General features: G+C 41.8%; 2 protein-coding genes across 2 annotated transcripts; one reads left to right on the forward strand and one right to left on the reverse strand.

Moving 5' to 3' along the window:
* Nucleotides 1-9,837, forward strand: ACY3 (aminoacylase 3). The gene is made up of 7 exons (XM_048484442.1): nucleotides 1-101; nucleotides 5,177-5,429; nucleotides 5,738-5,933; nucleotides 6,027-6,120; nucleotides 8,495-8,602; nucleotides 9,089-9,198; nucleotides 9,643-9,837. The coding sequence occupies exons 2-7, from the start codon at nucleotides 5,197-5,199 to the stop codon at nucleotides 9,835-9,837; spliced, it is 936 nt and encodes a 311-aa protein (XP_048340399.1). The 5' UTR covers nucleotides 1-101; nucleotides 5,177-5,196.
* Nucleotides 9,828-25,462, reverse strand: CABP4 (calcium binding protein 4). Its single transcript, XM_048484441.1, has 6 exons — nucleotides 25,205-25,462; nucleotides 19,601-19,631; nucleotides 17,640-17,783; nucleotides 15,965-16,074; nucleotides 14,173-14,320; nucleotides 9,828-12,898 (listed from the first exon to the last, which is right to left on the reverse strand). Exons 1-6 carry the CDS (start codon nucleotides 25,430-25,432, stop codon nucleotides 12,870-12,872), a joined length of 690 nt encoding a protein of 229 aa, XP_048340398.1. The 5' UTR covers nucleotides 25,433-25,462; the 3' UTR covers nucleotides 9,828-12,869.
* Between the last annotated feature and the right edge of the window lie 1,487 nt (nucleotides 25,463-26,949).

Below are 26,949 nucleotides of genomic sequence, written 5' to 3' on the forward strand. Positions count from 1 at the left end.
TGTGTGTTTAGCAGTTATAAACAGTTCACTTAACTGGTAGGCACCATCTTCAGCTAAGATCATTTCTGAAACTTCAAGAGGATACGTGAAGGTTCTGCCTGGTAAGAATTCCTTTTTTTTTCCTTTGGTGCACTGTCACTTATCACATAAGCTAAAAGTTTATTCTGGGCACCAGAATTGTTTTCACCAAAATTTGGCCTAAGCTGAGGTAAATACCTTTAAAATTCCCATTTTGTTTTCATCATGGAAATCAAGGCAGCATACATAGGGCTCCCAGGAGATCCAGGCACTGGCCAGGGAAATAAATAGAAAGCATTAAAAAGAATAATATGTTGAATAGATACAAATCTACTTAGCTTCAGCAATCTATATATATAAAAAGCTAACAGTGTATTTGTTAGTGGTAGTATAACTCAATAACTGCTGGGCCAATTCCTCTGAAAATTCCCAGCCACTGTAGTCAGCCAGGTGAGAGTGTTTTTAGATATTCACATACCTGAAATTTCACACATGGCCCAGGTAAAACACCTTTTTCCTTGCACTCCATGGTGAAGGACATGCAGCTGCCTGTGTGTAACTGTCACCCTTAGAATGTTCATGAGGGTTAGAATGTTCGCTCAGATGGCCAGATATGAGCAGTGAAAACAGTACATAGGCAGTAACTGGAGTGGAAGTGAAACACATACACATACATACACACGAGGGAGAGGGAGGGAGGGGTGGCATGCAAGGGAAGAGAGGGAGGGAGAGGAAAGGGACGGAGGGGGAGGCATGCAAGGCAAGAGAAGTGAGAGAGGGGAGAGAGTGAGGGGTGACATGCAAGGGAGGGGAGGCAGGGGGCCTTGATATGACCCACCATCTTGATATGACCCACCTACCCTAGCGGAGGGAAAGGGGAGGGAGGGAGGGGGAGGGGTGGCATGCAAGGGAAGAGAAGTAAGGGAGGGAAGAGAGTGAGGGGCGACATGCAAGGGACGGGAGGGAGGGCCCAGGCACCCTAGATTCCCTGAATACTGCGGTTACATTTAAGAAAACCAGGCACACATTACTCAGGAGTAAGCTTGGTAAAGCAACCGTGACATACTTTGCATGGCTGCGTCGCACCCCTCAGAGGGTTTCCTCAGAAGTGACACCCATTGCCACCAACCAAACTTACTCCCAGGTAAAGGATCATGACCAGCCAGCCTAGATGTGTGGGAGAGGTGCCTTTCCATTCCACCCCTCCCCCCTGGAATGCAGGCACACACATCAATGACATCCCACAGTATCAGGCTGCGTGTTTGCATGAGCATATACTGCTGGCCTCTGCAATTGATTTGCTACTACTGTTCCTTTCCCATTTCACCACAATAAGCCACAGCAATGCGTGGCCAGGCCCCGCTAGTATTCCAAAATCATGCATCCTCCAACAATTCATGGGAATTTTAATTTAAAATGCTTTCTTTAAAAAATACAATCTATACCCACAAAACAATGCAACCACAATAAAAGGAAGAATAGGAAAACATGTGAAGAGAGCAACACTATGAGTTTCAAAAATGCTTGCAAATATTGTTATTATCATCAATAATCAACAGTATACAGTCCCACCCACTAAAACTTTTCTTCACAGCAACAATATTTTCTAGCTTCTGCTATTGTTCTTCTTAGCAAAGCATATTAAAGAGAAACTAGTTAGTGATGTTCTTGTTAATACATTAGCCAGTAAGTACAATGTCGAAGTTCATTATAATACAAATTAAAGTTTTAGAAAAGAGCAAGATTTCAGATGGTATCTGAAGAAGTGAGCTGTGACTCATAAAATCTCATACTGTGTCAGAAATTTTGTTTATCTTGAAGGTGCTACTTGACTCCTGCTCTTTTCTACTGCTACAGTTCGGCTAACATGGCTACCCATTGAGATCTAAATCAAAAGTTTGCAAGTTTAAAAGGCTGGGACAAATATATGAGGAAATACAGCAGTTCCCAGCACTGGAAGTTGTACATAAAGATTGTTAGTACCATCAATAACAAGCAGGGTTTAAATCCTTGCCTGCTGAAACATTCTTTTGTGGCAACACATACACATATATGCATATAAAGTACAAATCATGACCTGCCAGCCCTTTGCCGCCCGAGGACAGTACCACCACCTCTTGGAGCCTTTTGACCCAATAATCACACAACACTCATGGCTGGGGAAAATTATTTGGCCATAGTCAGTCGTTTATTGTGCAGTAAGAAGTGTGAGGCGAAGCATGGGATTCTGATCTGATTTTTAACACTGGCAGCCCCTCCTCAGAGGTGCCTCTAGGGCAAGCTGCTCTTCCTGCCACCCTGCTGGCTGACGGATGCCAATGCCGCTACCGTGGAGCTCCAGTGGGCAGGCAGCCTCTTACTGGAGCTCTGTTGCAATTTTCGGCTGGGCGGTCGGCCTCTTGCCATAGCATTTCATACCACTGTGGGGGAGGGGAGGTAGCTCCCTAGCTTCCCTCCCCCAGCCCCTCAGATCAATTCCCATGCGCCAACCGCCGAATTGCTACGACAAAGCAGCATGCATTAACACATCACCAAAATATGAAAAGGGGAGAGGTGGGTGGGCAAGTTGTTGGCCGGCCAGGGTGCATGGTCTGAGGACAAAGGCCGGGCCGGCCTTAAGTAAGCTCCAGCTGGCCTCCCCCTCTGATACTGCCCTGCCCTCATGGGGCATGGCTGTGAGGCCCCCCATCCACCCTTACTAGGGCGAATGTCAAGGGTCTCCTCCTGCCCTTCCCGGGCAGCAGCTGCGGCCGTGGTGATTCACAGCCATTCTTTCCTGAAGAGCCACTCTAGCAGATGACCATGCTCCACACTCCTTGTGCTGTCCTTAAAGTATGATTGCCAACTTCTAGGTGATAGCTGGAGATCTCCCAGAATTACAATTGATCTCCAGGTGACAGAGATCTGTTTCTCTGGAGAAAATTCCACCATATTCAAAATATTATTATGGGGTAGGTGAACTATAGAAGTACAGTCAATCCACTAACACCCAAAAAGGTTAGTTCACTTGTCCCAAAACAATGATTCTTTTATTATTATTATTTATTATTATTATTTATTGGGTTTATAGACCGCCCTCCCCCGAAGGGCTCAGAGCAGTGAACAACATATAACAGAGCACAATAATAAATTAAAATCCAATAAATATAAGTTAATATGGCTCTAAAAATAAACCCTATCTTATTAAAAATAAACATTATTAAACTTAGCATTAAACTAACATTAAAACAAGATGGCGCCAGCTTCAGTTCACCCAGAGCGCCAGAGGGGGGTTGAGGCGGTGGATCCACTTTAAATATCTTTATAATATAATGTACATACAAAAAATGCTTCTCTAATCATTCACCAAAATGAATAATGTAAACTTACAAGTGACTACAATGTTTGCAGTACAGAGACATTTTTTTTAGTTGTTTAAACAAAAAGTCATTTCAACTTATTTGTCAGTAATCATCAGCCATATTCTGGCTTGGACAATCTTTTTTAATTATTATTGTTTAAACAATAAAATTTAACAACATGCATATTTGCCAGTCATCAAATCATTAATCATATTTTGGCTTGGGTTAACCAAACTATGGCAGGTTTGGTCTCAGAAATCCTTCAGTAGGCCCAATACCTAAGAGTTAGAGTAGCAAGTTAATGCAAAAAATGTATTTTCACGTTATTATGCACGATATCCAGATCATACCAAACCACAAATTAGATTATTACTAACTTGCAGCTCAATTTATAATATGCTCAAAGAGGTTTGAACTAATAGTTTCTGCCTTTGCTCTTCCTGTAAAATGAAAAATTCAAAATTGTATCGACTTAACTACATTTCAAAATATAAAGAACAAGAAACCTTTTTCAAATGTAAAAATATATGAAGTCTTTAAATCAAAGATAAATACTGAGACTACCGCTGCCTGCTTTCTCTCGTGTCTTGTGTCTTGTCCTCAAAGAAAGAGGAATAATTGACTGTTCTAACATCCTAAATACAGGTGTAATGAGTAAATTCCAAACACCTGTTTTCTCTTAAACGTAAACTGTAAAATCAATGCTTCTATTTAGCCAAAAGAGCTCTACAGAGTTCAATTTAAAGATATTCAGTTTTTGCGGTTGTAACAGTTTTTGCTTAATATTATGGCAGGTTATGCTTCTTTCCACTATGGCAAGTGCTGTCACCTTGAAGACATATTCTGCAACGTGTGTTTTTTCTATAAAATGATGAACCAATGGAGCATCCCAGACATGATTTTGAATCCTGAAGATATGTTCTAAAATTCTAACTTTTAATTTTCTGAAAGTTTGCCCAATATAAATCATATCACACCCACAATGTAATAAATAGACAGTGTTGTTGGTATTACTATTTGAAAATTTCTCCAGTTTCTTTCTGAAACCCAATTCTTCTATTATAATTTTTTTACATTCAACTATACATTTACAAATGGAACAATCCCCACATTTATAATGCCCAATAATATTGGGTTTGGTTTTAACATGTTGTGTGATGTCTGCTTTTACCACCATGATACCTAATGTTTTACTACACCTAAGTCCTAACAAGGGAGGGAGATGGCAACCAGGAAGATCTCTAACTATAGGCCAAATTTTAATGATGGTTCTTTTAATTATTTCACTGTGAATTGAGTACTAAAACGATCCTGATATCCTGTTCAAATTTATACTTCTAATGGTTTTTGCTAGGAAGAGGATTTGTCTTTCAATTTTATCAGCAATTTTTCTAGCTTCTCTAGCTTTTTTTACTATGCTCCATGGGAACCCTCTGTTTGATAATGTCACTTCAATGTTTCTGGCAGCCTTTTTGTAGTCTCCATAAAAGGTGGAATCACATTTAATCCTCAAAAATATACCATAGGACAGATTATTTTTATATGGTGTGTATGAAAGGAGTTGTAATGTAGATATCTATTTCTGTCAGTTGGTTTTTGAACAAGTGACACTGCCATTGTAATTTGTTTAGTAATTCTTACTGTAGAGCCGTTTGGGCTAAATAGAAGCATTGATTTTTCAACTCAAGAAAAGCATTGTAGAACAGAGTTCCAACAAGGGAATTGAAGAAACTGGGGAAAGTGGTTTGATTGGGTGGATAATCTTCTCTTGTTTCCAAAAGGGCAACATTCCTCATGCCCGTCTTTTCTCCTGGTAGGAGCTGAATTCACCACAATCATGACATCCCTTCATAACCTTCCATCCTTAAAACGTGTTGCAGTCTGTGGAGGCACTCATGGAAACGAGATGTCGGGAGTTTTTCTGGCCAAGCACTGGTTACGGGACCCTTCTGAGCTGCAACGTGACACATTCCATGCTACTCCCTTCCTGGGCAACCCTCGTGCAATTGAGAAGTGTGTTCGTTACATTGAGAGGGACCTAAATCGTACTTTCACTGCTAAATTCCTCAAGTGAGTACCCCATCATGAAACATTCAGCTGATACTTCACAGAGTGGTAAGAATTTCTCCACTGCACTAGTTATTGGGGTAGGGCTAGCAACTTCAGCTGGCATTGCTCTGTACTGGGCTTGAGAATGCTGAAATGCACTGTCTAAACCCTCTTTTGATGCTTGTTGTGAAAGCTTCTAGACACTCCATACTCCCAGACTAGTTTCCATGGGACAATGTGATTCCCTGTCAGGTGAACAATGAATTGCTTTCGGGGGAATAGCCCCTGCAGGAATCTACTCACCACCATTAACTATGTCTGTTGCTCAGTTCAAAGGACTCAAATATAGAATCCTATGAAGTTCAACGTACTTGGGAGGTCAACCAGATATTTGGCCCCAAGAGCTCATCTCAGGCCTATGACTTTATGTTTGACCTGCACAACTCCACATCAAACATGGGTACCTGCCTTATTGTGGACTCAGAACATAGCCTGTTGCCCATGCACCTGTGTAACTACATTCAGGTAAGGACTTCCTCAAAATCTAATTGATCTACCTTTCTGGAAGCAAATCTGAAATTCCCTTTGAGGTATTTTTCTTTGTTCTTCTATTTACAGAAACATTACACTAGGAGTCCTTGTCCCATCTACTTATATCAGCTACCAGAAGAAGAGGCCTGTGGCATAAATTCAGTGGCTAAGGCTGGGCTAGGTAGGAAGTTTACAGCATGGACTAAACTTTCCTGATGACAATCCCTGCATGTGACCAAACCCAACTGCCTAAGCAATTACTTGAGATGGATCATACAGTTATTAAGAGTGCTAATAAAGTCCTTTGGAACTTGACAGAAGAGGTGCATCACAGAATTCCTTATAAAACTATGGATTCTGGAGTCTCATTCAGATCATGCAAACCCCCACAAAGGGCCCAAGAGTCTGACACAATACTCCAGAATGTATGTGCTCTCATGATGCACAGCACAACTATTTAAGGAATCAAAGTCTCTTGGGGTAGGCATGCCCAGTCTGCAAAATAGATATGTTTAAAGGTTCTCTTAGTTCCCTTTCTCACCCAAGAATTTCTGTCTCCATTGAGGAGATTTCTGTCTCCAGCTGCTCTCACTAATAAGTTTGTCTCTACATTGGCATTCAAACTGGGGTTGTTCAGTTGGGGGGGGGGGGGGTAAGGGAGCATCCATACAATATCTGTGGTAAAATGGGCAGTCAGGATTTTGCTCAGCAGGTCCAGAGATCAAACTGCTAGATTTCAATTTCCAGTATTATTCCACTCCCCAACCGCTTCGTCATAATTATAATTGTTTCCTACTGCCACCAACAGGTCAAAGAGTAGAAAGACTCTTTCTTGTTTCTTAAAATATTTATCTCCAAATTAAGAATCACTCTTTTACTCCAGTCTGTTATGATCAGGGTTCCTCAACCCAAGGATAACTTTATTTTCCCAAGAAGGGAGAGTCAGGAAAATAAGAAACTTGGGTCAGTCATTTGGACCTACCAGCCAAATAAGATGTAATGGATGGGCATAATAAAATCCATTCAAGGAGCAAGAACTGAGGGTTACATACTGAGAGGCTCCATTGGCAGACAGCAGAGCAGCATCCATGAGTGGGGTTCATTTAAAAAGGCAGAAGTTTTAAAAGGTGAACTTTTCATTTGTTCTGAGTTCAAATGCTTCACCCAGATATGGTGTTTGCTCCATCTGAAGATAACTAGCATTTTCGCTGTATTCTCCTACTGTGATGGCTATTTTCCGTGTATGTGCTCCAATATAATTTTTAGTAATAAAGCTCCTTCCCTGTTTAAGAAAGTCAACTGTGTCTGAAATCCCATCCTAGTGCCAAGACCGCTCATATTGCCTAAGGACATGCACTGCACCCACAGGGGGAGCTAAAGTAATGGGAAGTTCTGCCCTCTGTACTTGCTCAGAGGAAGCCTTACCAGTGTATTCCAAGGTGCTGGTTACTGAGGGGCTGGGTTTTATATCTTGGGATATAAAGAAGAGGAAACACACTTTTACAGTCAGGCAAAAATGCAACATGCATGTTAGAACATACAGCCCCAGCGCAGGAATGAGACACAGTCTACCATAAAAATAGGAAAAAGATCTCACTTGCTAGGATTGTTGAACTTATGTCTCCTTAGGTCTGCTGAGATGCTACACAAAAAGACAAAGATTCTTTAAAAACCTATGATTACCTAGTGGAAAATTACCAGCAAGGGGGGGGGGGGCGCTCCTGGAGTGTGATCATGTCATCTGAATGCAAAGGTGGTCCAGCCCCATCAGTGGTATTTCCTTCTGTTAGCTTGTTGTAGTCGCCATTTTTCCTGCCACACTACCATGAGGGCTTTTAAAAACAATGGCAATTGTTATAGCAGCTGCCCATCTCACAGATGTGAGAGGATAAAATGGAGAATGATGTAAGCTGCTTTGTCCTGATTGGGGGAAAGACAATGCATAAATGAAGTAAATAAATTCAATAAAACGAAATAATAGAAAATCAACAACAGCACAAGGTTATAGAGTTATATCCTTTACCGTTGAAAAAAAAGCCTTCAAAAATGTATTCATAATCGTAATGAATAGAGAATCCACAGCTTATGGATGAAGCCTCCCTTTCTCCAAAATAGAGATTTTTAAAGGGCTTTAGCACTTTTTAAAAATTTAAATCTTACTAGATTTAGAAGGGATGCCGCATCATTTGGGGTAGCAGATAGTAACACCAAACATTCTTTTTTTGTTGTATGTAAAGTGCAGGAGTTGCCAGTATTTATTAGGAATATCTAAGGTGATGTTCCTGTGCTTATTTGTAAATATGCAGTTGCTGAAATAATTGGGCATCTTTTCTCCCTGCTCGTACTTAATACTTTTCTTTCCTAGCTTAGTTATGTGGAGCATGATGTACTGACATGTTGGGTGTTGATGGGAGGGAATGATGGGGAATAGGAATAGCACTTACGGATGCAGTTAGGCAAAATTCAAGAAGGAAAATGCAACGTAGAAAGGGAGTCTGTGTGATAATTCCAACACTGTTTGACTAATGTGACCATCTCGATGTAATCCCCTACAGCATTAGAGTTGGGTCCACAGCCGCAAGGGGTAGTACGAGCTGACCTCCTTGTTCAGATGAGATCTGTTATGGCCTGTGCCCTGGACTTCATTGATCTCTTTAACAAAGGTGATCTAACCCATCCTGCTTTGTTCTACATTGATTCTTGGGATTGGAGGTTAAGTTAAATGAATATGACAAGGAACAAGTGTCACAATTGTTTTTTTCAGAAAAATAGAGCTTGTAGCCATAGTTTATAGTTTTATTGGTGAATGTCAACAATCACTGATTTCTAGCATTCATAGTAAGAGAAAGAGCACATCATATATCACACTGAAATTATCTGAGGATACAATCACAGCCTATGATATAGGACTCTGACTTGCATTGGCCCATGGGGTTGTATTTCCCCATGGCTTCCATTTGGGAATGCACTTCAATAACAATTCACTTTCTGAAGCATTAACCAGCACTCAGATGCTCTATCTTACCAACGACCCATACTTTCTGTGGGTCAGTAAGGAACTTTTTTCTACCTTCTGAGTTAAAGAAAGCCTATGGGATGTTAGCCCTTTCTGTAATTGGGTTTCTTATACCATATCCTCTTATTATCAGGCATGTTGTTCCCACCCTTTGAGATTGACGCACACAAGGCTGTCGAACACATAGACTACCCCCGTTACCCTGATGGTGAGATTTCTGCTGTGATACATCCAAATCTGCAAGTGAGTATGGAGAAAGATGAGGGACAAAGGTGGGGAAAACTTTTGTGTGTGGAGCAAACTGTAACCCAGTATGTATTTTTGTAGTTTCTGTATCAGAAAAGCAACAGAGGGCAGAGCTCCTTTGTACCTTTAATGTGAGAATTTTGGCAGCTGCAGCTTGTCATGTCACAGTGTTGAAGAGTCAAGAAACAGTTCAGCTGCCCAAATACGCTCTGCTACATGCTGTTAAAGGTATGCATGCCCTCAGCTTCTATTCCATCCAATCCTGCAGGACTTCAAGAACTCTGCAGGGCAAATTATGGTAATGGTGGTTTCAGTATATCTGTTCAAATGTCCATTAAAGCCGCTTTTGCCACTCCAGTCCCTGATGGTGTTGTAATGAAGATAAAGGAACACAGGCTGTGGGTAGGATTCTTGATCTAAAACCAAACCTTCTTATCTTAGGATAAAGATTTCCTGCCCTTGAAGCCTGGAGACCCCATTTTCCAGACAGTCAATGGGGAGGACATTTTGTACCAGGGTGATGATACCACCTACCCAGCCTTCATTAATGAGGCGGCCTACTATGAGAAGAAAGTGGCCTTTGTCAAGACGGAAAAACTCACATTCTCCTTTCCCGCGTTGCAAAAGAAGTTGTAACAAGTTGAGTTTAATTATGGTAATGAGACATCTAATACACTGCCAGAAAGCAATTACAGTCGTATAGTTTATATGTTCTGGGCTGTTATTTTACAAGTTATCCAAGGCCTCTACACTTGCAAAAAAAATTAAAAGAATCTCAATCCAATCCATTCACTTGAGACATTTCCTGTGTTTATGTAGAAAGAGTAGTTCACGGAGTTTGCATTTAAATAACACACACTCACCTTGCCCTCAACATGTTTCTTCAGATTGTCCTTTAATAATTATGGGACAGAATTGCCCTAGTTTTGTGAGCCAATATGGCCCTGTAGCATGGATGCTGGATGTAAACCTACATGCAGATCCTGCAGTCCAGCTGTGGGCTGCCTGGGAAAACTCAGTTCAGTTTCAATTTTCCTACTTACTCCAAAGATCCCTGTCACAGTTTCACAACTGCTAGGATTGATATCAGATCAGACAGATACAATAATTACATTATCTGTGCTATGTGTGAACAATGGGGATTCCTTGTCAGTTCTGAGCTTCTGTACAATTCTTTCAGCAGAAGATCTCCCAAAATGCACCAAGTTACGATTTTGGGTGCTTCTTTGCTAACTGCACCGACTTTATTCCCTCTTTGTTCAGACAAGGTTTGGATTCACTAGCTTCAGGAGACTCTTGAGTATTTGAAAACCTTTGCAGCAAAGCCAACTTTAGCCTGTGTGATTGTTTCTTTTGTATTTTTATTTGCTCTTCCTAAAGTACCTGTCTGCCTGCAGAGTAATCAGGAAGAATATACATAGAAACAGTGTTCATTATTGCGTATTTTATGGAAGTACCTGAAGAACCTAGAAAGAGTTTCAAGGCACCCCATAACTGAAGAATTTCCAATAAAAAGTTTACACAGGTAAAGATTTTTGTTCTGTGAAAACTTCTAACTCTGCTAGCATTTTTCCAGTGGTTAAAAGAAAACGAAATAAGTGAGTTATGTATGCACTGGTGCTCCTTTCTCCAAGACCCTACAAATGATACTTCCCTATACTGTGGGCCCGCCAAGTCCAGACCCAGTGTTCTCTACTCTGACTAGCTAAAGAATGAAACTGGGACCTTGCACTTGCTAAGCAGGTTCTCTGCCAATTTGCTGTGGTATAAAGTCCTGCTGACCCTCAGCATAGGAGGGGGTAAGATTACTCAAACCATTGCACTGCACAAATATGTCCAGGTTTGGGCTTCAACAATGTCGTTCTTGGGAAGTGCTTATTAGACTGTAGTAACAGTGGGGACTCTTAGCAAACAGTTATCCAGAGGAAATTCTTTTGTCAGCTTTCTGGATAGGGTGACTTTACCTATTCATCATCACTTGATCTGACTTCTAGATCTGACAGAATTAACAAAACAAACACACATTCTTATATTCAGCAATATTTGTATCTTAGTGTATCTTAGCACAGAATCCTTCCTTTGAATCCATGTCACTGCTTCTGCACAGGGGCCTTTCTTTGGTTTTGCAGTTTTATGCCAGTGAGACATGCATTCACCATTCAGTTCAGCCAGACATGTGCATCCTTGATAGAAATAAAATGTTAATTGTTGTAGATTTTCCTTTTTCCATTGCGGTCATGCCACTAAGTTACAAAGCTGTTTTTCTGAAAGATAAAACTTAATTGCACATCTGTAAACACCTGCTAGATTAGTATTTGCACTATATTGGAAATCAGACTCAAGTCCTACAGGACAAATTGATTCTGAAATGTAAGGAAATCTTTCTCCAAATCAAATTGACAACTTTAAAGAGAGGATATAGAAGCTCATGATGCACGGAGTCCTTTCCTTGGGGCTCTTCATAGCACAGTGGAGCCTTAGTGGGATCTCCTTGTACTTCTGTTGACCCATGAGAAGACACCCCACGGCACTGCCTGCTGTGCAGCTTGCCTGCCCCACTTCCAGGTTGATCCCAGTAGCTGCAAGATTTCTGGGTTTGTTATAGTCCTTTAAAGTTCTGTTATATTGATATTGCTGTTACTGTTATATTGATATTGCTCTGTTTTTGAAACAAAAGCAGTAGATCCAGCTGTTGTCTGAGGGAGGAGGCAGATTCGCCTTTTTGGTGGAACACTGGCAGGCTGCTTGCATACCTCATGGGATCCTACTCTCCAATCTCTCCCAGCTCGCTGCTGCTACTGCCGCTGCCTCCCCCTCCTCTCTTTCTCCCTCTGTTCCTTTGACAGTTCTCTCTCTGCCCGCCCTCACAGAGCAGGGAGCAAGGAGGGGGAGCGGGAAGACCGGAGGGAGCAGAAATTCTGAAGAGAGGGAAAATATTGGGATCTCCCCGCTGTCACTAACTGCAGGGCTTTCGAGATCTTCAGCGCTATCAGTGTAAGTGTGTCTGTACAGAAATCTCTGCCACGAAGGAATGTTCCCTTGCTGCACAGGAGAGCAGCAGTGCATAATTGGCCAATGTGTCACAATTACAAAGTATTTAGGAAGCATTTCTTGTAAAAATATGTTTTAGCTGATGTGTAACATATAGCATAATAATAAATTTCACCAAAAAAGGATTGAAATATTAACTTTTGCACTTATTGGATACTTTAGCAGCAATCTGCAATGCTTCTGATGTCAAGAATGGAGACTATGATTGTGCAGAAGGTCTAAATACTGCAGAATCACGCCTGCTCTATATCTCATTGATGATTGCAAATGATTTTCCATACCCAGCTGCATTGCTGTGGACTGCTGAGTATTTCCTGTTGATAGGGAAAGGGGACTGTGATGTAAGTTCTCTAGGTTAGGCCAAGCCAAATTGCCTCAGTCAGGATAGCTCAATTTGGACAGAGATAACAGTTCTCTTTGAGATTCTTTGCACAGGGAGGTGGAGTTCAATATATAGCTTAATGTGCATGATTTTCATGAAGCCTGTGAAGGATCATGAATAGGGAGAAAGACTTCAGCCTTCTGTGGGCGGTACCAGGAGATGAAGATCCATCAAAGAGCAGCTGATTCCTTACAGCTACGAAAGCAAAGAGTTACTCCCATTCCATCAGATCTAGTTACCGAGATGACAGCATCATCACGAATTCTGAAAAAAGTGGGGAAAAGAGAATCAGTTCTGACACTGAAATTCCTATGATGTTGCATATAACCAAGTTCTCCACAGCCTTTTTCTTCACATACCAGTAGAATGGGCAACAGTAGTGAGGTGAAGGCACTGGGTATGTTTAGCCTGAAGAACTGCCATGATAGCCATCTTCAAGTATTTGAAGGGCTGTCATATCGAGAATAATGCAGAGTTGTATTCTGTTGTCCCAGAAAGTTGGACCAGAAGCAACGGGTTGAAATTAAATCAGCTAAACATTAGGAAGAACTTCCTGACAGTGCAGTTCCTCCGTGGAATAGGCTTCCCCAGGAAGTGCTGGTCTCTCCTTCTGTAGAGCTTTTTAAGCAGAGGCTAGATGACCATCTGGCAGCAAAGCTGAGTCTGTGAATTTAGGCAGGTCATGAGAGGCAAGGCAGGAAAAGATGAGTCAGTGGCTCTTTTTTACAAGCCCAGGGTAATGCTGATAACCACTTTGGGGTCAGGAAGAAAGTTTTTCCAGGCCATACTGCTCAGGGATTCTGCCTTCCTCTGAGCATATAGGAGGAGTCATAGGAGGTGTGGAGGTTGGGAGGTAGCTGTGAATTTCCTGTATTGTGCAGAGGTTGGACTAAATGACCCTTGAGGTCTCTTCACGCTATATTTTTCTGTGTATCCATATGTAGAACAGAGAAAACACAGGTGACACAGTAGTGGTCCAAATGTTTGAATTTTTTATTTGTATTAATTATGATGGAAACTGCACTCATGGCCGTGTAACACTTTTTGGTGCATTTTTTAGTTTGTGTATGATTTCACAAAGAATATAACACCAGAGTATCTTTCTGAGTAATTTGCTTCTGAATGTTTTTGGGACTTTTGTCCTACTAACTGCTTTAGATTAGATAGCAGTTGCTGCGAGCCTTTGACAGTATAATTTGTTGCTGGATTTGAGATTGTGTTACGCTGATCCCCCCTTTATAGACATGAAGGTTTGTGTGTACAACAGAGAAGACACAGGTGACATTGCAGCCCTTAGGGAGGACCAGAGGGCTTCCAACAAAGGGAAGCCCCCCGCCCAGTGCTCTGATTGTTCAACCAACAGGGACAGTGGTGGAGACAGTATAGAAATCCTCTAGCATAATCATGTGTCACAGAGGTATGCTGTATAATAACATAGTCCTTGATCCACATAAACCAGAGTCAGAACATGGTAAAATTAGGGGTAGGTACAAGATATACGGAAGGGGATCACTGGGATATTTCTAAGAATCCCTTACCATCAAAGTCCACTCTTCCATCTCCATTGAGGTCAACATCATGCAGGATCTCATCCACCTCCTGGGCCAGGAGTTGTTGTCCTAACAGGGCAATCATAGCCTGCTGTAGCTCTGCTCCACTGATCATTCCATCTCCATCTGTATCAAACTTCAGAAAGAAGAAAGTGAGTGAGGGCCTGGCTCTTTAGTTCTACCTACAACTCAAATTTCTTCTCTTTTTAAAATAATGCTCGCCCTCTTTCTTTCCCTCTCCAACAAACCTTTTCTCTTGCTGATCAAAACTCTCCACTATTGTCCACACTCTATCTCTGCTCCTCCACCTTAAGCTGCCATACATTTGGACTGGGCTTTGACACCCTTCACATGCATTAGCAATAGCATGGGAACTGCTTCCCTGTGGCGTGACCCCAGACTCATGACATTTTTAATTATAGAATTTCATACCTGCACAATATCTTAGGTACAGTACTAGAAATCAAAGGTGTGTAAAAACCTCGGTGAAGTTTTATTCAGTTTAGTTAGTCACCTGGAGCTTGCATTATGAAACAAGCACTTCTTCTCTTGCATGGGCCAGAAGGCAGGCCCAGAGACAGACATCCAACCAACTAGGCTACTAAGAAATGTTTCCAATGGTGGCCACCAGAGGCAGCCTCTTTCTGTTTTCAATTAGCTTGTGTTATTTAGCCATAATGGCTGTCCCTCAAGGAAACCATTTTGCCTACCATAATCACTAATTTTTGCAGAAGCAGCATGGCTACATACACTCTAATCCACAATAGCAGGGTCAGAACTTGAATGTGAGACCACCAAGTAAGACTCTGCAGAGGAAGGCAATGGCTGGCAAACCCCCTCTGCTTCTTACTTGCCACTTGGAAGCTGCTTGCTGGGGTTGCCAGAAGTCAGTTGTGACTTGACAGCAGACATGTCCATAATCAGATAATTGCAAAGACTATCCTAACACTCAGAGAGATCTTCTCTACAATGTTGGAAACCTGTTATCAACTTTTGCTGGTTTGTCAGTCATGGCCTTTATTGAGAAGAGAGATCTGGCAACAGTAATTCATGTCAGGATCTCCTTCAGGTTAGATAACTGTAGATATTGTACACTCTTTGAAAACAGTTCAGAAACTTCAGTAGCAACATGATATCAAATAGCAATTTCAGGCAACATATTTCTCCAGTGTATAAAAAACTTTACTAGCTGCCTTCTTTTTAATTCTAGGTGCTAGTTAAAGCCTGAAATACCTTGGGACCAGGGTACGTTAAGGATAACCACCTCACGAATGAACCTTGCCCAAGCACTATGTTTATCAGAGGCCCAATTCTATTGCCCCTGCCTTTGAAAATGAGTACATTAGCCATGAAAGTTAGGGTCTTGTGGAAAGAATGTCCATTTTCCTTTCACCAGGATCAGAGCCAGGCTATTTTCCAGTATTTGTTCTGCCTAGCATTTTAATTGAACTTTACATACCACTTATCCACAGCATTATCTCAAGACGTTTTAGGTAACACCTTTGTTATTTTAGGTGCCATGCTGTTGACATTGTTTAATTAATATCTTCTAATTGCTATTTTAACTGCTGTTTATGTTGGCAGCATGTTGTTTTATTTCAGTTCTTTTATTGCAGCGTTATTTTATTGTTTTGGATGTTTTATTTTGTCCTTTTGCATTTTATGTTTTTTTAAACTACAACAAGTGACTTTAATCTGAGGGTACAGTAAATAAATACTGGAAATGTTATAAATTACAAATAACTGTAGATCCCTCCCAGCAAATTTCACGGCATAATACCTCACGAAAGGCGATTTTCAGCTCCCTCACGCCCACCATGTGAGCTGTCTCCTCACGCAGCTTTGGGCCCATCATTTCTACAAAGTCCTCGAAATCAATACGCCCACCCACTGTGAGAAAAGAAAATGGGAAAGGGTCAGTTTCCCAAAGGATGGGAAGAAAGGCTAACTGGAATTAGGAGAACCTTGGGGAGATGAGCGAATTGTGTTATAGTCTTAAGTAAAATGAGAGGATTGGATACAATGGACACAAGAAGGAACCAGAATTTTGTCTGGTTCCTGCTCCTTCCTGTGCTCCCCAATGAAAAGAAGAAGAGGAGGAGTCTGAATTTATACCCAACCTTTCTCTCCTGTAAGGAGTCTCCAAGAGGCTCACAAACTCCTTCTCTTCCTCTCCTCATAACAGACACCTTGTGAGGTAAGTGGGAAAGAATTCTGAAGAACTGTGACTAGTCTAAGGTTACCCAGCAGGCTTCATGTGTAGGAGCAGGGAAACAAATCCAGTTCACCAGATTAAACTCCAGTGCTCATGCGGAGGAGTGGGCAATCAAACCCAGTTCTTAGGATTAGAGTCTACCTGTTCTTAACCACTACACCATGCTAACTCTCAGGCATGGTTATTTTGCCCTTGGGAGTTCCACAATCTCCAGCATCAGTATTTTGAAAGTTTCAGGGGCTGTTGAAGGATGGTGCATGAACTCCATAGTATCCATGCCAATGGTCCTATATTGTCATTCTTACAGTTCAAAATGAGTTTTCCCAGCTACACTGTGTGAATTGGCAGTACTTTGTATGCCCTAGACTCCTCCACTAGTGACATGGCATACATGCTGGATCTGAAGCCCCCGCCCTGAGTCTTCTGTAACAGTCACATATTGGTTACAGTATTTCTCTTCTCTCTTCCTGCATGTGTGGTACCCGATTTGGATCACAACGGTGGTGCACATAGAGAACAGGATTCAGCCTTCCCGCCCCATGCTATTTTCCCAACCTCTAGTGGTCCAGTGAGTACAATACTGGGCCACTGGAGCAGAATGATCTGGGTTCAGTCAAGAAACTCATTAAATGACCTTGGTAAGGTTGCTGTCTCTTAGCCAACCTACTCAGAAGGTCACTATGCGAATGAAATGGGGGTGAGTTCCATAATCAAGTATGCTGCTCTGAGCTCATTGGAGTAAGGACAGGCTAATAAAAAATGGGTGTACACTTACATTAAAAGGCATCCTTAATGACAAAGTATGTACCTCAAAATAAGGAACATCCCTGATAAATGGCCAATATGACATACTAGTTAGAATGTTAGACTAAGATCTGGAAGATGCAGGTTTGAATGCACACTCTGCCAAGGAAACTTGCCAGATAATCTTGAGCTAGTCAAACACTCTCAGTCAAACCTACCTCATAGGGTTATTGCTGCAAGCATAAAATGGCAGTGGGGAGAACAGTGTAAGTCACTTTGCATCCCCATTGAGGAAGAAAATTGGTACAAATGAAGTAAATGAAATAAAAATTAATGAGAAGGGAAGGAATAGAACAATGGAATTCCACATAATTCTGAAACAAGGGAACACAATTAAACTGGAAGCCTATGGGCTACGTGGGACTGACTGATACTTTCTGAGGTGATTTTTAAAGATGAGTGTTGAAGAACAGAACATAAGCTAAATCAAACTCACTGCGCATTTTGATGTGTTGGGAGATCTCAATAAGTTCCATCTCAGTGGGCATGTACCCCATGGTTCGCATACACTCCCCCAAATCCTTGTAACTGATGTAGCCATCCTCATCAGTATCAAACTCCTTGAAGGCCTCTAGCAGTTCTGTCAGGAGAGGCCCAAAGTCATTTTACATAATCAGGGAGCACGTTTACTCACATAGAGTACTCCAGAAGGGCATAGAAAAGCGAAACCAAACAACAAACAAAAAAACAACTCCCCTCAACCAGCCCGCCCCAATATCACCAGGAATTACACTAGAGTTGACTTTTTAAAAGGCTGTTGGACATCCAAAACTGATCTTCACATGAACGAGGGCAGGAAACCTTGTTTTTGCAAAGATTTAGTACATAGTTATTGTGTTCGTTATACAAATTCTAAAAATTCAATTGCAATGTAAGCTAATCAGGGATAATAACTGTTAGCCACTGTGTGAAACAGGATGCTGGACTAATTGGACCATTGGTCAGATGCAGCAGGGCCTCTCTTATGTTTTAATGGCCCTTTAAGATGTGAGCAGCCTGTTTCCCAACTCTTAATTATTTTAATAATTTCCTATAAACAGTGTGACTAAATTCTGATAATTGTACTGTGGTCTCAATAAGCTGCTTAACTCATTTTGCTCCACTGATGCAATACGTGTCTAGAAAGCTGCAATAAAAGGCAGCAACCCTAAATGAAACCATTACTTGTCACAGTCATTTGCTGTCCTGAAACTGTTACATTCTTCATGCCCCAGCATCAATAGCTAAAGAACCATCAACCTAGTCAAGGATGGTAATACTCACACAGCACAGCGAGAAAAGATGCAAAATAGGGGTTATGGTTAGAGTTGCCAATTCCAGGGTGGGAAATTCCATAAGATTTGGGAGTAGAATTTGGGAAGGAGAGGAACTGCAGTGGAGAATACAGCCACAGAGTTCATCCTCCAGAGGAGCTGTTTTCTCTAGGGGTCCTGATCTCTGTAGCCTGGAGATCAGTTAGGGATACCAGCCTTCACGTGGAATCTGGGAATCACCAGGAATTACAGTTCTTCTGCAGACAACAAAGATTAGTTCCCCTGAAGAAAATTAATGCTTTGGAGGATGAATTCTATGTATCCCACTGAGGTCCCTATCCTCCACAGGCTGAATTCCCAAATTTTTAGGAGCATCCCAAACTGGATCTGGCAATCCTTCCCCCTCCCCTGCTGGTGACTAGAGGGCCTGCCAATCCTAAAATCAGTTGCAATTCTGGGAAATTACCAGGCCTAATTATGAGGCTGGCAATCCTGACGATGCAAAAAGGAGATCTTTTCGACTTTTCAGCTAATCTGGTGGAATCTGAAAGACACCAGGTAAGAAGAACAATTTCACAAGGGTTAAAAAGCATCTATCTAGAATAGAGGCAGGTAAATTACAAGCCCTTGTTTGGGGACAGCAAAAAATGGCAAAAAACATTCTTTAGTGAGCAAACATTTTGTTAGGTTTGCTTTAGAGAACAGAATTCAGTGGGAAGCTAAAGAACAAAAATTCTGTTACATAATCCTCCTTAATTGGATAGGTCTTTATGCAGGAGAGAGAAATGAAAGAATGAAGAAGAAATAACTAATTGGAAGTGTTTCCTGTTGTCCATTAACATCATCATTGCCCACATAATAATTAAAATAAAGATCTTGGTAGCAACTCAGGGATAAAACCAGTATATGTGAGCAAACCAACTTTTATATTCACAAACATTCTTACTATGAATGCAAATTTTTATCCAAGTAAACAAAGATTTAACTTTGACATATACATTTGGCTGGTTTTGTTAGCTTAAGACTAATCCTGCCTTTCTCTTCCAAAATGGATAGTAGGAATCCATCTGAGGGCTATTGGAAACAGTGATGAGTTTTCTCCTCTCCCACCCACATCCCCCTCCACCATCTTTCCACAACTCACCATCAAGCTCCTCTGCAGAAAGATCCCTTTCCTGGAAGCAAAAAGGAGAACAGGAGATAAGAGCCCAGGGCATGAATTCTTTGTATATGGCCTCTCTTTACCACATCCAGAACTACTAGAGTGCCAGAATTAAAAGAATAAAGAATCAGAGGCAAAAACTCCAATGTGAAATTAATTTCTGCTATTTGGATAAGTTTCATTATCCATATAGCAGAAAGACTAATTGGGATATGTGATCCTCACAAAGATAAACGATTCTATGCACACATATATCAGACCAGGCACCGGCATCTACAATTTTCTCCTGTGTCATATGGCTTTAACAGGGGAGCAGGGAGTAGGGTGAGAGGCTGCAAAACATGTTAGCGTTACCGGATACTTTTAAATTTGAAAATTTGCTTTTAAAAAAAAGACGGATTTACTTCAAAATGTACATAATGTTGAACTGTAAAGTCTCCCTTTTAAACGTTGGTGAAAAGACACCAGGATCTCCAAACATCATCAAAAGGGTTTGTTACAGTTTTACTATGCTGTACATAATACATTTGTTTATTCATAAGTATAATGTTGCATTATTTCATAAGCTAAGTTATCCATAAATTGGTGGTGTAGTGGTTAAGAGAAGGTAGACTCTGAGCTGGAGAACCAGGTTTGATTTCCCACTCCTCCACAAGTGGTGGAGTCTTATCTGGTGAATCAGATTTGTTTCCCCACTCCTATACATTCCTGGTGGGTGATTTTCGGCTAGTCACAGTTCATTCAGAACTCTCTCAGCCCCATGTGCCTCACAAGGTGTCTGTTAAGGGGTGTGAGGAAGGGAGAGGAAGGGTCTCCTTACAAGAGAAAGACCCTTTGAGTCTCCTTACAGGAGAAAGGGGGAGTATAAATCCTCTTCTTTTTTTAGTTAATAATTGCCATTTCAAATCTTTTGGGGGTAATCCCTGCAGGCAGTCTTATACCTATATATATATACATGAAATACCACTCACTGACTGACTGATCAAAAGAACTGAAAAACCACCGAAACTACAAAGTTGAAATTTGGCACACCAGTTCGTTTTGTGCTTCAGGTGCCCGCTAAGAAAGGATTTTCCAAAATATTCACTTCCACTCGACTTATTAGATATTTACTGTTCAACTCTGGCCATCTGCACGAACATTCTAAGGGTGACAATTGCAAACCACGAGTTTCCTGTCCTTCATGGTATTTTCAATGGTTTTTGAGTTATTTTGATGAGCCAGTCAGTTAGTCAGTGAGTGGTATTTCGCGTTTATACACATACAGCTTTTTCACAGGACATTTCAATGAAGGGCACTTTGAAGCTCTAACTCCATTTGTTGCATCGACAAGTTCTGCTAATGCCCACCAAAAAACAAGCATGATTGACCCAATAGTGCGCCAACTGCATTCTAACACCGCCCTCCTCAACACGTACAAACCTATTCCTTCTGCTGAAACCACTAAAGGGAGAAGAGGAATTAAACACAGAAAGCGATCTACACCTTGCATTAGAAAAAGACAACTACAGGAAGATGGTGCAAAATATGCGAAAACCAACCCGTCAGTCTGTGAGGAAATATGCTGCATGTCACCCCAAAGTTCACAAACAGACTGTAAAGAAGTATGCTGAATGTCACCCCAAAATTCATAGAGGGGCTGTGATGAATTATGCGTAGCGAAACACGGGTATCCTGCTAGTATGTCTATACTGGAGTAAATCCTACAAAGTTCAGTGGGGCTTATTCCTAAAATAAGTGTACATAGATCAGTAGTGTACCGCTAATGGGGACATGGGGTATCCCATGTTCCCAGGCGCATGCCATTTGATCGGGGGGGGGGGGGCGGGCGGCACTGGGTCCTTGTAGGACTGGCTAGTGCCTGGCAGCTCCCTCTGTGCTGCCCATGTGGGTGCCGCAGCTACAGGTCGGCTCCTCCACTCCCGGCCTCCCTGCTAATAGAGAGGCTGGCTGCAGCTGCGGTGCCCACCTGAGCTGCCTGTTACTGAGTCATGGCCGTAGACTGGCTCCTGCCCAAGAGCTGGCCTCCCTGTCAGCAGGGAAGCTGGGGAGGCAGGAGCCAGCATCAAACAATAGCAAACAATACCCCTGTCTGGTTCTAATACAGGATTAAAAACTCAATTTTAATGAAAATATTTAAAACATTTAAATATTTAAAATCTCCATTTTAGGCTCTGCTTTGCATTTAAGAGGCAGGAGCCAGCCTCAGGCGCCTGCCTGTGAGCCATGGCCACAGTCCGGCTCTCGGGCAGGAGCCGGACTGTGGTTGCAGCTCAGCAACAAGCAGCTCGGGGGGGGAGAGGCTCCACCGGCTGAAGGAGCAGCCTGATGGGGCCAGGCCAAGGGGCAGCCCGCAGTAGGCTCCCGGCCTGGCTGCTCTGGCCCACCAGGCGCCCCCTTGGCCCAGCCCCACAATGCTGCTCTTTCAGCAGGCAGAGCCTCTGCCAACTGAAAGAGCAGCCTGGCTGGACCACTAGGCTAAGGTAAGTGGGGCACTGCGGGGGGCGTGGGACGGGGGCATGCCTGAAGCAGGGGTTGCCCCGGACACCATTTTCCCCTACGCCACTGCATAGGATTGAAAGCTTAACACAAACACAAAAACCACAGAATCTGTCTCAAAGATTTCTTATATATTCCAACATATTATCTTTTAATTTAGTTTCACAGACTGACCGGATACAAAGAAAATATGTGTAATTTGAGGTACAAAATAGCACCACACATTTAAGCTTTTATACATTTAATGTAGTCAAACCAGTCTGTCTCTGTTTTAACACTATAAAAGTTCCTTGGCCCCTTTTCAAATTCTGCAGTCATCTTCACTAATAAGTACTTGATTTCAATCCTTTCCCCACATTTTCATAATCTTTCATCTCAAATGAGATATAAATTTTAGATAATGCACTTGTCATTTAAGATTTGTTTAATACAGTTAATACTCAAAATTTACTATGCAGGATCTTATTACAATGATTTTAATGTTTTGGTTAAAATACTAGCATTTCTTCTATTTACTTAATAATGACTGAAAAAGCATACTACCATCACAATTAAGTTGTCCAAGAAAATTACACTGCTCTGCGGACTTCTAAGTAATTAAAAAAATCTATCCAAATTTAATAGGCTTTGACACATTTAATAGCACAGTAGATGTAAAGTGTTGACAAGGGTTTCAGTTCTACCCACACTTGAGCCTACCTGTCCCTACAGGTCAATTTTGCCATTAGGGATATTTGTCCAAAGCCGGATATTTGAAAGAAGCTGATTTAATGAAGGGATTCTTTCACCATGAACCGAGTGCTCAAGGAATGACCAAAAACAATGGTCATAAAACTTCTGCAGTGAGCAATCACTTCCTGAATTAACTTGACAATGTTTACAGTAAAAGGATTGTAAGTTAACCCAGCTGTGTATGTCCTTTCTCTGCCATTCTGGCATGAACAGAATCAAGTTGCTTACTGGTTTTAACTAAAATCTGAAAAAATTGTGTTCCTGAGGAGCTCCAGCTTTTACTCCCAAGGAATGAAGCTTTAAGAAGTTTAGGCTGTTTCCCAGCCCTTCATTTCTCCCCTACCCATCACTGCTCCCACTAATGGGATTTCCTGACCTTCTGGCAGGACATGAGACCTCAGCTATTTATATGAGTTAATCATACATGTGTCAGGATGTTGGAGGAAACAGATGGTAATCTCTATGGGCCCTGTGCCATCTCTCTGCTGCTCAGAGTTCATGTGAATCCAGATACTCCCCCCCCCCCACACACCCCTCAAGATTACTTATTGCATATGTAGGAGAAAAACTGGTACCAGTTCTGACTATAATGCTAGGAAACAAGTATATGGAAGCTCTAGATCTTATAGCAATTGAGAATGGTTGGGGCATGGAAGAGAATAGAGGGGAAGTGATAGATTAGGAGCGATAAAATAAATTTAAAATTAGCATATATTCATTCCTGTTCCCTGGGTCCATGGTCTGTGTTTGTGCTGGGCTCATCTTAGCCAATGGACAACAGTCCTGGGGCCCCTTGCAAAAGCCTGGGTTGTCATGGCTAGGTCAAGTGAAGCTATTTCCACACAAAAGTCTTGCTGCCCCCTGGCTTCATTACAGTAGCACTGTTTTCTGGAGCACCCATGCAACATCAGTCTGTCTTCATGGCGCCTCTGTGTTTCCCCTACTTTTCTGTGAACTTCCCTAATCCTGATTTGATTTGATGTTTTTGGAAAGCCTGCAGTCAACAGGTTTCGGTAGTTTTTTTTTTTCATTTTTGATATTATAAAGATAAGAAGGTGCCATTTCCCATTGACGCAGTTTCCAATATCTTAGTTTTTCTGTGCCCATCCCTCCTCCTGGCATTTTAATCAGCCTTTTTGGGGGAGGAGAGGGGAGAATATCATTGTGAAATTGTAATAATATATCAATCTGTTGCAACAATATACTAGTTCCCAGCATTATTTTTTTTTAATGTGAGTCTTTAACCCTTTTGGTTGAGGAATTATAATGGGAATGTCTGCTTATTTCCTCTGATAATTTGGCAACCAAAAGAGCTATAGACTTACTGTTTTAAAAATGAAAGCTAAGAGCTGGTACATTATGCAACACACCATTGTAACTATATATAGCAACATAGCTTTTACTATTTTTTTTAAGCCTGAAAAAGCCCTGGGTTGGGGGAGGCAGGGACAGAAGGCAGAGGCAAGAAAAGTGCCAGGGAAACTGCCATGTGGATGCTCTGTTGTCAGTGCTAATGCATTTGCATTGCAGCTTCAGGGAGAGTTACATGGAAAATCATCTCTATGGTAAAGCAGCCCATGTTGAGAAAGGAGTGTCACCGATACAGATGCAGCTGACAGAAAGCTCTCCTGGCCACTGCGCAAACCTGCTTTTCAGACATCAAGGTTGGGTCCATGAGTACTCCTAAATAACTACTGAAACTGTGAGTCAACTCCTCTGAAGTTATTATCCAGTCCACCCTACTTTGATCTGCTTCCTAAAAGTTCATCCATATCTTGCTCTAATGATACACATGGAGAACAAGTGAAAATTACACACTTAAAAAGTTCCCCTCTGGGAATGAGCTCAGTGAACCTGATTTAAATCCTCCCTATCACTGTATACCACATACCAGCCTCCCCACTTTAAATTACAGTTCCAGATGCTGTTTCTGTAAGACAAACACAGCAAAATAGAAAACTCTAGGGAAAGAACTGCAGAGCTTTCTGCCCATCATGTATTGCCAAATCAATATTTAATCAGATACGTAGGTCTTTCATTTACATTGTAAAGGTAGGAGAAAACGGAGTTCAACCTGAGAGAGAAGCCCACTGCAAGCCCAGTTTGTCTGAGGCTAGGGATGACAGTGTATATATCCTCCCTCTGCCCCCACCCCATGCCCCTGCATCAAACTCAGTTCTGTACTGGTCCCTTCTTGCCAGTGTTCACCACTGTTGTTTCTTAGCCTGCTGGCTTGTTACCTTCATTCTTCTGCTTCCTCACCCAGTCCTATGTATTTTGCCACTCAGGCCTCCTTATCCCACCCACCCCACCCTACCCCCTGCTGCCACTTTTCCCTTCTGCTATTAAACTCACCTTGCCAAAGACAGTGTTGAGGAATGGTGAGTAGGTCTTGATGGCAGCTGCATGGGGGTCAACTTGTGGTTTCTTACTGTGCCTACGCACAGACAGGGAACTTTGCCGTGATTCAGAGCCAGGGCTTTTGCTGCCCTTAGGCTCACCTTCTTCCTTGGTGGGCTGTTCCCCTTCCTCTGTTTTGCCCTTAGCTGGGCCCTCCACCTTCCCAGACTGCTTACGTGGCATGGGACAGGTGAGTGTCTCTTAGATGGGCACTGCTTGAAGACTCAAGTGTGTGGGGACTTAAGAACAAATCAAGAAATCCTCTTACACTCCACCCCCAAGGCCAGGGGAGGGGGAGCCAATTACTAGGGATTATTGCCGAGAGACTGGTACTGAATCCAGCACCTTAGAACTACTTTCAAATCTCCTCCTCCTATAGTTCCCACATGGGTGAGCCTATAATCTATGTATTTTACAGGCACGTTGCCCTAGGCGTGAGTTTCTCAAGGAGAAGAGCTAAGCAAGAAAGCTTTGTCCAGTACCAAGAAGAACTAGGCACAAGTCACACAGCCTGACGGGGACAACAATATTAGGTCAAGAACACCACTGAACTGTCAGCTTCTTATAATTTTCAGTCATTTCCTTTTCTAGCTCTACTTCTTTTAAATCTCCCAATATCACACATGAACACACATGAAGTTGCCTTTTGTGAAATCAAACCCGTGGCCCATCAAAGCCAGCATTATCTATTCAGGCAGGACCTTCTGCAGGGCAAGCAGATGCTTTACTGCTGAACCATGGCCCCCATCCCCACAGTTCAGTTTTTATCTATGCTTCCACTTTAATGAACCTATTTTTTTTATAAGCCCTCACTTCTCTAACCCATTTAACAAAACGTAGTTCTCTGAACCTTAGATTTTTAATCACATTCGCAGAACCAAAATAATTTCAAAGCTGACACTCTGGAGCCGATCAGTAGTTCCCTTCTGGTCCAGCCCCCAAGATCTTACCCGTACTGATGTTTCAACAGAGATACAAGGCAAGAGCCACAATGGGCTGCAGGAGAGACTCATCTTCTGCTCATTCCCAACTAGAAACACACAAAAGGAACACTAGCCAAACTTTTAAAAACTGTATGAATAAACCTTCGGTACTAGGTACAGAGTAACAAGTATATTTATTAAACAATACAATATGAAAACATTTGCAGAGATAACAAACCCAATGTTATTTTATTATGAATTTATTAAATCCCACTCTTAACAGCAAAGTTTATTCACAGAAGAAACCAACCCCGCCATTTATATTTATACATAATTGCCTAAGGGATAGAATATCTGATGATGAATTCCTAGCCAATGGGTATGCAGGACTCACAACATTCCATCCTGTTCCACACCCACCTTCCCCCAACCCAAACAATATGGACTGCTCTCCTGGAGGGGAGGAGGTCCCCCTCCCTCCCTGAGCCTATTTTATTTTAATTTAAAATGGGATTTAGTGCTAGTGTGTGCATATAACTACTGAATATATTTTTAAATGGGCTAGTGTATATGTATTTTGATTCTTCAACTGATCTCAGAAGCTTGAATACAGTGTGCTCATTTTAATAATTGTACCTTGTTTGACAATCTTCCTTAACAAATGTAGGCTATCTGTTTCCTTCAAAGTTTACACAAAAATATAATAATATAGAATAATTGCTGGGGCGAAGTATCCAACGATTTATTAAAAGGCTCCACATAATCTCTACAAATGTT

Source organism: Sphaerodactylus townsendi, linkage group LG02 (genome assembly GCF_021028975.2).
Source record: "Sphaerodactylus townsendi isolate TG3544 linkage group LG02, MPM_Stown_v2.3, whole genome shotgun sequence".
NCBI classification, from domain to species: domain Eukaryota; kingdom Metazoa; phylum Chordata; class Lepidosauria; order Squamata; family Sphaerodactylidae; genus Sphaerodactylus; species Sphaerodactylus townsendi.

Excerpts from the sequence above, each read along its gene's own strand:
- ACY3 (XM_048484442.1), top strand. The coding sequence starts at position 5,197 with ATGACATCCCTTCATAACCTTCCATCCTTAAAACGTGTTGCAGTCTGT. Across the intron at positions 8,603-9,088 it reads CATTGATCTCTTTAACAAAG|GCATGTTGTTCCCACCCTTT; the intron begins GTGATCTAACCC and ends TCTTATTATCAG. Across the intron at positions 9,199-9,642 it reads TGATACATCCAAATCTGCAA|GATAAAGATTTCCTGCCCTT; the intron begins GTGAGTATGGAG and ends TTCTTATCTTAG.
- CABP4 (XM_048484441.1), bottom strand. The coding sequence starts at position 25,432 with ATGCCACGTAAGCAGTCTGGGAAGGTGGAGGGCCCAGCTAAGGGCAAA. Across the intron at positions 19,632-25,204 it reads TCAACACTGTCTTTGGCAAG|GAAAGGGATCTTTCTGCAGA; the intron begins GTGAGTTTAATA and ends TTTTGCTTCCAG. Across the intron at positions 14,321-15,964 it reads TGAAAATCGCCTTTCGTGAG|TTTGATACAGATGGAGATGG; the intron begins GTATTATGCCGT and ends TTCTTTCTGAAG.